This window comes from Chiroxiphia lanceolata, chromosome 3, assembly GCF_009829145.1.
Source record: "Chiroxiphia lanceolata isolate bChiLan1 chromosome 3, bChiLan1.pri, whole genome shotgun sequence".
Classification (NCBI taxonomy): domain Eukaryota; kingdom Metazoa; phylum Chordata; class Aves; order Passeriformes; family Pipridae; genus Chiroxiphia; species Chiroxiphia lanceolata.
The window spans coordinates 49,534,286-49,546,892 of record NC_045639.1 but is presented as its reverse complement, the minus strand read 5'-3'; the positions used below and the strand labels follow the sequence as shown (position 1 = coordinate 49,546,892).

The following is a 12,607-nucleotide window of genomic DNA, read 5'->3' as shown; positions in this document are numbered from 1 at the left end:
TTCTGGTCCTGCTCCCCCAAGCCCTCTCTTCTATGATGTCATGCCACCAAATACCTGGTATAGTATACTGTAATGCAATCATTATACCTCCAAAATGACTGTTATCTTAAAAGACAGAACAATCATGTCTAGATTTAGAAAAGCTTTCCCTGTCTGTTCTGTTCTATAAAGTGCTTGACCCCTATGTTTGAGTCCTTTGCTGCAATTCTTCACTAAGTAAGAAAATACATAATTTAAAGCTTGTCCTCCTGCCCCTACTGAATATGGCCTTGTTTGGCCAAGCTAAGTGTAAGCAGGACTCATGGTTATCCAAATTTCAGAGCTTTTATTATGGTAAATTTCTTTGATATAAAGGCTGGTTAAATTTTATATAATGATGGTGCTTAAAAACTGTTTCACTCCTAGAGGGTAAAAAAATAAACATAGTTTATTCATGCAAACACATAATTTGATTGCTAGGCAACTTGGTCTACACAATGGAGGCAACAATCCTATCAATTACAACAAAACATATAGTTTATCTTACAGTAAAGTGCTAAACATGATGGCTCCTTAAATTACTGCAAATGGCTGTTTTGAAATACAGTTACATTTGCTTCAGTTTTTGTACATCTTTACCCATCTTTAACTTAGCCTGTAGTATACTGCACATGTAAAAAGCTGTTGTGTTGGTGTAAAACAGATGCATAGGAAATTTCATCAGTCATCTGTTTCTGGGTCCTATGTATGCAAATTCTTTGTCACAATCCAAACAAGGCCTTTTCTCTCTCAGGCTCCATTATGAGGTAAGTGAATATTTTGTTCTTCTGGAATATGCGTAGGGATTTAGTAAAACTGTTACTGCGCTTCTCTTAAAACATTACATACTCCAAAGTACATGCAATTAAACAGTGTGACAGTAATTCACTCCCTCATCATATCTGTGTTGTTGAAATGATAAACGAGCCAAAAGAGACATTCACAAACCACACAGCAGATTTTGATGATACCACATTACTTTTCAAAGTGAGAAAATTATGGAACTTCGTGTTTAACGTCAGAACAAGATTTGACGATGTAGATCAGAGTACACTGTGTCTAAGTCAGTTGACAGCTCATTACATGTGGGGATGGGTTGTGATCATGCAGGTTATTCGCTGAATTTTTGACACTCAGATGTCGATAATGCTGGTTTTTGGAACTGGATTTATTTTTACAACAGAATGTCATTATAGCACTTGCAGTGACATGAAGAACAGAACTTCAGCTTGATCTTCCTCTACAGAAGCTCATTAGAGATTCACATGAGAAGACAACCAACACGTGCTATTGCCATGGAAACAAGATGGGATATTATGAAGCAGTATATCCCATATTCCAAAATAGGGAGGACAAAGAGCAATTATAGCAAAAAACTGACAGCCTTTTTATTTGCAGCCTGTATGGGTCCCAGCAAAACTTAGCTCCTGCTCTTTGCAATAAAAGTCACTGGTGCAGTTTTAGGACTCTGGTTTCAATTCTTCCCTTTCAAACATGAGAACTCAAGCTAGTTAGTTTAGTCTATGATGTATGGGAGGCAGGAGGCCGAATGGAGGCATTGGCATCACAGCAGGTGTGTAGGTGTGATCATGTACTAAGCACAGACATCACAGAACTGATAGAGGAGTGAGTTAAGTACAAGCCACATAGTGAGCTGCTGATAAAACAGAGTTGAACAAAACTAGCAGAGACTGAACATCTGGTATGCCATTAAGACACAGAAGAAAGGCTAGTTTCAAATGCAATGGCTAGCCAGTACCAGTGGTTGGCCAGAATGCAAAGGATAAAATTTATTGTTGATTTGCATTAAATAGGGAAGTCTCATGGTTTCTCACCTTGCCTAGACAATGAAGTGCTTTCAGACATCCTGGACATATAGTATGCATACAATATGTACTTAGTCTAATTTGCCAAGGTTCTGCTTGTGACTACATACACAGAAAATTCCTTAAGATATTTAAAACAGCTCTGTCTGGTCTAGAAAGAGTTTTTACCATTGCAAGAGTTTTGACCATTGTCCCTGAGTACAGAATGATAGCTTGTGAGTACGAATGCACATATGTTTTTGTGTTTGATGACAAACCCCAAAAAAAAAGAAATTCTATGCTAATGGAAACAAGACCTTAGAAGAAATACTTCACCCTATGTGTAAAAAGCCTATGATTGCCACTTCATTCACACACTGGTTCTACTTTTAAGAAACATTTTTAAATTCCACCTGAGACTCTATTATAATTAGTCACTTTGAGCAAAGCCACCATGGGCAAAATATAGCTTAGGAAAGATAAAAAAAAAAGAGAGTAGTAGGGTTTTTAGAAGCATTTAACAAGCCTTGGAAGGTTGTGCCAAGAGTTTGTCACTACAGAGTTACTGTGAGACTCAAAAACACTTAAGAGAATGATGGAAGGGATATTACAGAAAGCTTGTGAGTGCCTACTGGATCAGGCTTTGGGAAGCCTCCCAGTGCCAGTATATGAAAAGTATGGTGTGCCACTCTTTAATTATGATAAACTCCACAAATCTTCATCCACTTAAGCAGCCACATCAAATGACATTCAAAACTGACAGGTTACATTCACTGTTTCAACTCTGATTCATTCTTGACTGATTCTGTTTTGATTGGGAAAAAAAAGACAAAAGACACTTGATTTTGGGAGAAGAGTCTGAATGGAATACAAATTTTATTGCAAAAGTTATTCTAGTAAAACACACAAACTTTAATAGTAGTGAGTAGCTTTATGAAAAGCAAAATAGCAAACACCTTGTTAAAAAGAATACCTGGTCCTTTTTTTCACCATCAACAGATAAAGAGATAAAATGTGATATAGTTGCCAAATATACTGCAAAACAACAAATATTCTTTCTCATCTTTGCATATCAGCTTTCTTTCCCATGCTGTTAAATGCAATTCACTAGTTGCAAAAACAACTACTTTTTTTTCCCTGAACCTTTACTGGGCTTAGTTTTGTCTGTGCTTTTCTTCTTTTTCTCTGCTTTCAAGGCTGCTTCCTGAGCTGCCAGTTCTTCTTGTTTTCTGAGCTCAGCCTCTAGCAGATTACTTCTGTATGCTTCCCGAATGCTGTGAACTCTGACTCGTGTTTCATCTAAGGATGCCTAGGCAAAAACAAACAACAATACCACCCCTCTTAACACATGAATTTTGATTTATTTTGTCACAAGCAACTGCATCCTTCCTGGTCTGTTTTACTCTGTGACTCTGTAAGTAGAGGGAGAGTAGCTCTCCTTTTCTTTTTACTTGGATTTTTATTATTTCTCATAGGAAACAGCTATATGTCAATCTTTTCACCACGAAGAAGAAGAGAAAGTTCACAAAAATCCTTTTTAAATTGCTAGCGTAATAAGCTAATTATGTGAAGGGAGGATAGGGCAACAGACTAGTACTAGTTTGCTTTGCTGTCATAAACGAGTCCATTAAAAACTACTTGTCAGAAATGCTGAAATGGTTTAGGAGTTCTAGCCTTTTAAGAGTCTAAAGGAGCCTAAATCACATTGACCTTCAATGAGACTTAGGGCAAGCGGGACTTGGACACCTCTGAATACTTTTTCCTTTCCATTTCCATCCTGGAAAATGGGGATTCCTGAATACCTTTATATAGTTCTCTGTGGTCTACAGATGAAAAAACTTATCAGCACAGTGTGCATATTCACAAGTAACTCTCATTTTAAATTCATATTATGAAACATTTTTTATGGAAATACTTTCTAGAAAGAGTTGAGGAACTGCTGTTGAGAAAAAAATTCCATTCTAATATATAGTATGTTAGGAATCCAAAATTATAGCAACACCTGAAAACCTGGACATATGTTCTTATTAGGATCAGTCACTGCTAGAGAACTGTGGTTCCTTGCAGACCTGTAGTTGTGTAACATAAATCAGCCTGACTAGGAACTTAAAAAGAAGATGTTTTCAAGTGGTTTCTGTAAATAAGTTGATTTGATGCAAAATTATTTTTACTGTCTCTTATCCAGCTTTAAGAGCTCTGAATAGTCACCAGTTGATTGCTAATGGTTATTGTTTCACCACTGTGTAAAAAATAATTTTGTTCCTGTTGATGCTCAACAGTTAAGTCAATTTGTAAGATATTTGTATCAATTTCATGTGCAATGAATTGACTGCTTTAATCCTCACAATGGATTCTACCCTAATGCTACCAAATTTATTTTTATATACATGTTTTTTTAAGGATTAATAATTCAAATTCCAAGAAAATTGTGTTCTCTAACTTTGCTGTAAGACATATTAAGAGCAACTCACCCCTTATATAAATTTTTTAAAAATTACTTTCTAAAAAGCCTCTACAATTCTATAACCAAAAAAATAGTAAAACTAGAGATGCTTTACCTAATATGCATGGTCATGTATGTCAAATGCTCAATACAACCATCCTTTTATGGTGATATTCTTAAAATAGTGTTTTGCAGAGAGCTGTATCAAGCAAGTACTAAGAACATCATATTAAGGAGGTTGTATAGTACTGGGTTTTTTTCCCTTTAGAACTTTCAGTTTTAACCTTTGCCCAAGCAAAATTTCAAGCTTGTTCATTACTTCTAACTACTGGTACTGAATACAACAGTTTTGATGATGGCTGATCAAGATATTCAGCCTAGTGGTGGACATCACAGTAATAGTTACTGGAAAGTAATCTTGACAACCTACCTGCAGATTCTCATACATTTCAAGTATATTTTGCTTCAATAAAGCTCTATCATTTTCTTCTTTTTGTCTTTGCTCCAAAGCCAACTCCCGAAGTTCTCTAAAACGGTTAAATTTTTCCTCTTTACGTATCTGTTGCTGTTGAATAATAGACTCATTTCTCAGCACAGATTCAGACCTTGTTTTTCTGAAGGAAATACAAAGATATTTGTCTCATTTCAAAAACAACTCTGGGTCTTGTATATTTTGCTTAACACTTATATGCGTGTATTTGGCTTATATTTGGCAACGTCACCATTGTATGGTTAGATATGGTTAAGGAGTCACTTTTCCTGTGCTTATATATAACAGTCAGACCAGGTCTTCTTATACTTGAGTGTCTATTTTAAAAATATTTATAAAAAAATGCTCATCTTTGAGCACATGAAAAACTCCTACATGTGACACTTACTTTTAATTTGCAAGAAATATATTTCCAGAAGTTTTTGATATTATAATTCTGCATTGAGACAAATGTAATTTTTTTTTTTTTTTTGCTTTTGGCATAATGGCAGCTAAATGGACAATATATTTTTTACATTTTGACTTAAATGACTAGTGTCAAAGTCAAGGACTTGAAGACAAATTAAATGCTTAAAAGATTCAAGCCTGTGGAAGATATTTTGCTATATTTTCTACTGTTTCAATGTTATTCACTTCAATATAACACCTGTTTCTCTTTCAATTTAAAATTAAATTTGGACATTTTTGTCAGCATGTTCTAAGGTCTTTTGAAAATCAATGAGATGCAGAAATGTTACATTGAATACAAATGGACTTAAGCATGAAGTGGGTTCTAGCTGCAGCGCAGCAAATACACAGGTGCAAGTAAATAGCTCCATAAGTTCACGTCCACACTTGTAATAAACAATACAGTTTTTTTGAATAGGAAATATAATTAATATAGTTATTTCAGCTGTTAACTATTATTATTATTAACTGAACTGCATTTGTTAAACACAGTATTTTAAACTAGCATAATGTCCTGATAAACTTCATATGTGCTTCTTTCAAGACAAACACTGAAATAAGTATATTTGCCTGCATGTGTATTCTTCAAATGTTTATGTCACATACTCATTACATGCAGTGCAGTGATTCAGGTCTTTCGACATTTATTATGTTAAGGTAGTTTACCTCATGTAAGGACTAAGGTCTATAAGCTCCCATTTTTTTTTCTGCCTTTGTAATCTTGAGTCAATAGCTGCTTGTGGGGATTTCTTTCCTGTGGTAAGAAAATATAAACCAGAGCAGATTAACCTGGTTATTTGGTTATGCTAGGAGCTCCATCTAAATTCTTATATAAATTTTTCTTCTTTTGGCTCAGCAAAATACACTATTAAATGGGAATATGGCTTGCAGAGGATATAATATTTCTGCCCTTTTATTTCTAACAGTCATGATAGAATCAAATATGCTGCAAAACCCCTGCATATGCTAAAATGAAACTAATATACGTATTTTAGCTACATCCGCTTTACTCAAGAAAGTTTGTAAATCTAAACAAGAACACTGAATTTGCAGTGCCTAAAGAATACAAGAACAACTTATAATCAGCTAGGAATCATATTCTTTTATTTTAAAAAAAATCAATAAAAATCTGATTGCCCAGTCCTGTCCATAGATTGAAAAAATATATATTCCCTTTGAGGTAGACATTTAGTTTAGGAAATACCAGTCTAAAGAAAAACGGTCTCATGACATATTAAAATTTGTATTCTGAAGTCTCAGGGTTTTTTAACCACATGGATAGTAACCATGCTATGTTTTATTGTAGAGTTATCATGACACAATAACATATCTGATATTAAGCATTGCACTGGGCTGAGCTGTGTTGTGATTATTCCAACGCTTCATTCTTTTAATTTTTCTGAATGTGCTGAAAATGCCTGTGAAATCTGATGAGATTTAATGATGACCAGAGTAGTTTTCTTCCATAAAAACTCTCTTCTTAGTCTACCTGTAGCAGTAACCAATGGAAATATTTGAAAAATATTACTGGAATTTTTTCATCAAAAATAGAAAAGAGGTTTCTGAGCATTAAAAAAATTACAGTCTATATATATACTGTATATAAATAGACAAATATGGCAGCCTTCTCTGGTGGTCTCGAAGGGTGACTTAGATCTTTAGAAGTGCCTTAGACACTGCCTTTCACAAAAGTATTCTCCAGAATACAAAATTCTCATTTAAGGGACTGAATATTATAGAAATGTTCCATCATATTATTGCGTATTGCTGCACTCTATGGAATTGAACCATAACAACTTACAGTCATTGAGGTGTCACTCTTTACTTCATAAGACTTTATATTAGACTCTAAATGCTTAGTTTAGAACAAAGCGCTTGGTAGACAACCATTAATTTTGAGGTACTTACCCAGTAACTTAGAGGAAATAACATTTTTTCAAATAAACAATACTGTGTTTGTTTAAGGCATGAAGATTACTTACCTGGATGTAAAAGTACTAATCTTATGTACTGGTCACAGGTTCTGTGCCATGCACATGAGCCATGACCAGACATTGTCACAGTCAGACTGGGTATTATTCTTTTTTTTTGTGATGGCCTGATCTCAGCATTATTCACAGAAGAAAAGAAACAGCAAAAAGCTTGTAGACTTCCACCCAGTTCACCTTCTCATCACAGTCCAGTAACTGGCAGGGAACACATATGAAGACTCCGTAGAAATTGTAACCACTAAATAAAATTAGCACTTATGGAAAAGCTGCCAGGAAGCTGATGCTACTCAGTATGCACTTTTTGACACCTCCATTCCAGAACACTGTCTGTGAACAGTTTCCATGAACATTAACATAAAAAATGCACATTACATGTATTAGTCTCTTACTGACATGCTATTTCAGCTGCTAAACACTTTTTTAGCATTTCTACACTAATGAACTCTGGTACCCAACTTGGAATTGAGTGAGTAAGTATTTTCCACTGAACTTCCAAAAATTTCTGGTTAATAAAGGGTTAGAATTCTACTACAAAAGGACTACCTGAAGTTTGCATAATGGTAATTTGGCAGCCTCCAAGAGCCATGAGGCTGTATTTGTGCCTGGAAATAGAGCAGTGAAACAATCAAAACAAAGAGGGGATAGAGAAAATAGAGGGCAAGTGTGCCATTGAGCATTTGGACATCTTTATCAAGGTTGTTTTATCCATTTACTACTAGTATTTAATGCAGAAATCTTTCCTAAGGAACTGAAGACACAGAAAGTTATCCCCTTACCTCCTTCTCCTGAACTAGGTGTTACACTGGTGGTCTCAGTCCCAGCTATGGCCTCCTCTGAATCTCTCACAGCACACTTATTAATAAAACGCACACGTTCCTGAAAAGCCTAGAGATCAAAGTTTTAATCCAGATAAGAAAACTTCTACTGCATACTTTAAATGCCAAAGAATTTTCAAAAGAAGGATTCTATAAGTGGTCAATAAGACCTAACATTAGGGTGCAGTATGCAACTCTGCCTGGGGCTGGAATCAGAAAAGATGCCAGGGTCCCAGTGAATCAGTCCTGAGACATTGAATACTTACACTTAAGATCACTGTCCAGTAAAATACTGGAAAGTCACTGATCTCTGGGAAGCTTAAATAATATTTGGATTCAAAACAAAACCTCCAGAACCGAAAATCAAGATTCCCTCCAAGCTGAATGTACAGCTAGTGCATCTCCTTAGGGAAATACCACTTTCTCTTAGGGGCTCCTATAGCCTGGTGATTTAGGCTTCCTCCTGAGAAATGGGACCTTTGGGTGCAAATTCTTTCAGACTCAATTACCTCTACGGCCAAAACCAGACATCAGCACTTCTATATCTTTTCAGAAGGTGACTTTGGCTCATTGGGCGTTTTCTTAAGGGCTGAGATTGCCAGAACGGACAGAAGACAAAGGTCACCCTGGAGTCAGGCACCCGATTCCCAGAGTTAGAAAGTCCGTGACCCCTGGAATGGGCAGACATTGTGGCAGGGTGATCAAGAAGAAAGGCAAGAGAAAGCTACTTAAGGTGGATAGCAGACCCCAATTTAGACCTTGTTTTTAGCATATTCCATATGCTGCAATTTTCTTAATGATAGTTGTTTTAGAAAAATGTCACAGACTGAAGGGGCTTTCAAAATGGAACCCTGTAGTTGCAATTCAGTTGATTTTCTGATCAAAAAAGGATGTGGTGATAGAACTAGCATTCTGAAGAGACTCTTTACACATCAAATGGGATTTATTTCCAGCTAATCTTTAGGAGGCTGTACTTGCATTTTCAGTCTCAGCACAACCAATCACCACTGCAGAGCTGCAACTCTCCTTAGACCATTTAATAGAGTACTGTCAGAAAAAGTTTTGAGCTTTGAATACACTGAAAAAAACTTAGAAAACCTGAAAGTGTAACTGGAAAGACCCATGTCTGAGGTTCATTTCTGAAAGGTAATATAAAAAAGACAAAATGCTTCTAAGGTGGGGATTCTGGCTGAGAATCTTTCAATGGGCAATGGTAGTGGTGGTGATAGTTTAAAGACTACATTTTGTTCTTTTCTTTTTCTTTTTTTTTTTTTTGGGGGGAGTAAAGATGCTTCCAATTCTGAATTAGCAGTGCAATTTTTTGCTTTAGTAGAAAGAACATGTATTATTTTTCCATCTTAAGCATACGTCACATCAAAAGTATCCAGCTGTAGCTGACAGCTGAATTAGTGAATTCATGCAGAACATGTACAGGCTCATGGATAACCTGCAACCCAGAATGAATTTGAGGATCCTGGCTGCAGGGGACAGTGTGAGTGGTGACATGACCAGGTGCCAGTTCTTCAAGAGAAATCATTTTAGCAGTGTATTTCTCAACAGAATCTGTTCATGTTAAACATTAAACCTGTCACAAGCAGCAGCTTTGCAATTGTGAAGAGGCTTTCTAAAGAGAAACTTTTGTATGTTTTGTAAAGTAGAATCTAAAGTCTCAGTGATCTACAGAGGCCGGAAATAGATGATCTGGATTACTGTTCAGAATTCATGCACTTTTAATTCTTTAAACTGTGTAAAATTTCCTATCTTCTATAGAGTGGTGAAGAGGACAGCCCTAAGAAGGTCCCTGTTGTGGAAACTGCTCTACCATCACAACAGCTCCTGGAACTTGTGCAGAAGACATCACTGCAAAGATACCAATCTGATATTACCTTGACAGCTCTTCCTGGCTCTGCAGACTCCCATGCTTGTTTTATGGCTCTGATCTCATCTGCTTTCTGGGTGTCTTTCTTCATCTCCAGAACGTCTTGCTCTTTCTGTTCACTAACTACACGTAAAGTCCAGTGCGGTTTGCTCGAAGTTGATTGCTGAAAGTATCATAAACACAATGTATTCACTGGCATACATCTATTACCACTCTTTAGAATGAAGTCATGTTTTTGTATCCTGGTAGTTTTGCATGCATTATGACACAAAGAGTGGCTGCCAAAGGAAAGGAAGATTACTCTGCAATGTGTGGAAGCTCTTTGAATGTGTCCTCCACATTCCCTTTCCCTTCCCTTCTCTTTTCCTTTGCTTTTCATTTCTGTTTCCTCTTCCTCCTCCCGTTCCTTTTCCCCTTCCCCCTCCCTTCCACTTCTCTCCCCTCCTCTCAACTTTCCTTTCCTTCCACAAGGTTTTTTACTAGAAGCCTTATTTTATTTAAGTGGGCTTTTTGTGTAGAAAAAAACCTTGCTATGTCTTATCAGGTTCTTTTCCAATCACTTCCCAAACTCTCTGAAGCACCTTAACACATACCTTCTTCAGAACCAAAGGGTAAGTAGTGCCTGAGGTGTAGGAGATTATTCTGCTGTCTGACCAATGAACTGTGCTGCATATATTTCTGTGAACTGTATCATCAGAAGAAGCTTTAAGCCCAAGATTTAGAAGCAGAGTTAGGAGTTCAGCTCTTATTTGAGACTAAAGGTGGGCATCTTCTTTATCTACAAGAGCTCCATCTTGAAACTTGTATCTGTTTCAGTGGTGGACTGAAGAACTCCCAAGAACCATCATCCCAGCATCCCTAGTACACCCCACCAATGGAGCTGAAGGAAGGAATCTGACATAGCCTGAAGCTTTATTGACTTTCTGTGGCCAAAAGGCTAAACTGCAGCCACTCAGGCTGCTCTGAAAGAAGGATTAAGGCACTATTCAAGAACTCTGTATAATTAGGTGTGGATATGAGTCACAGGGAAGTTTGCAGGTTTAGTCAACAAAAAAATTCAGTCGAGATTTCTTCATGAAAAATTCTATGGAGCTGTTCTCCCCTTGAACTACCCACCATGAGGCAGCAAAACTCCCAGCAAAAGCAATACCATTACAGAAGGAGCTGTCAGTTTCTTCATTGCCTTTCATTAATCTGTTTGCAATCAATAACATTATTCCTTTTAAGGCATAAAGGCTGGCAATAGCCTTTTGGTCAGCCACAAAACACTCAGATTACCCCATCACAGATGAGAAGAATCTCCAAGTAAGCAAGTAGATAGGAATTCTTCTGCCACTCTACATCTGCAAGCTAATGACAACTGTGATATATGAGACAGGAACTGACTGTAGTGGAATGACCTATTTCATCTCCTTAGGAAGCCATGAAAGCCACTACAATGAGGGACTAATGAGATGCAAATACGGTGAATTCATGGAATTTAATAAACTTTCAGCAGAGACAGAAACTACACCAACAAAAGGAACAACCACTAGTTCCTTTATACATAAACAAAGAAATGAGCACATTGCATCTCTAAATCCAGGATACACATCTTTTACATTCAACCTTTGTAATTCAGCTTTTTACAGGTCTAAATCTAAAAAGGTGGCAAAGCAGAACACAGAGAAATGCAAGGGATACACTAGAAATGCTAGCAGTACTAATCTGCAGACCCGAGAATATATTTATGTTCACTACAACGATGGCACATTCAACAAATCCAGTTGTTGTCTTTGTTCTCACCTGAAATTCAACTGATCCTCTTTGGGACTTCTCTTTTTCTATCTTAGATGCTCTTTGTTTTCTGGTTGATCTAGGAATATTTGCAAACTCTTGTCCTTCAAAAGAAATGAGCATTAGGAGAAGCTATGCTTCTCTTCCTTTCCCCCATGTATTACTCAGATGTAGTTTTAATGCATGATGAATTAGGGAATATCACTATTATCCATAAATATAATTCCTCATATAATACTCAGGCTGAAATAACAACACAAAATAGCCATACAGAGAGACAAAGAACAGCCAGTTAATCCGTTGACACTTTCAAATGCTACCAAGAAAAAATGTGAGAACAATTTTTTCGAAACAGACTTAAAAGGTGGACATATTGCGACAGCCTAATCTGTCCTAAACAGCACTTTACCCAGGGCTTAACCATGAGTTTGCCATGGTCTCTGCCATCAGTCACTGCATTGTTACCTTGTGTATGTGTCAGTATAAAGACTGAAATGAACAGAATCACACCCTGACTCTTACTTCCCTCACACAGTCTCACACAATCTCTGTTATTGTTATGCACCAGGAAGGTAAGAAGCTTGAAATAGGTAAAGTCAATATTCTTGCTGTCTGAAATCCTGAGACTGTGAAGAACAGAAAAAAAGGATACATCCCACCAAAAATGCAGGGAAGTTAAGGCAAAGAAACATATTTGAGACTTGATGCATATTTAAGAAATGTGAAATGACCATTCTCAGAACTATCCGAGAACATTTTTAATTAATTATATTATCAGTACATGTGTATGCTATATATTTGAATTAAAGATACTGAGAACTGACACTTATTCTGCAATGTCTTAGCTGGCGGGAGCTGTTAACAAGACTTTTTGCATGTCATATTCTTGTTGAAATAAATTAATAAATGAAGCCTGTAATAGCATATAAATTTAATAGCAGAA

General features: G+C 36.6%; 1 protein-coding gene across 1 annotated transcript in view; it reads right to left on the bottom strand.

Moving 5' to 3' along the window:
• Positions 1 to 2,676: 2,676 nt before the first annotated feature.
• Positions 2,677 to 12,607, bottom strand: part of ADGB (androglobin) — a 114,213-nt gene continuing 104,282 nt past the window's right edge. The window contains 6 exon segments of the mRNA XM_032683883.1: positions 2,677 to 3,132; positions 4,697 to 4,880; positions 5,870 to 5,957; positions 7,971 to 8,079; positions 9,896 to 10,051; positions 11,674 to 11,768. Of these exon segments, the coding sequence (XP_032539774.1) occupies positions 2,947 to 3,132; positions 4,697 to 4,880; positions 5,870 to 5,957; positions 7,971 to 8,079; positions 9,896 to 10,051; positions 11,674 to 11,768 (818 nt within the window). The 3' untranslated portion in view covers positions 2,677 to 2,946.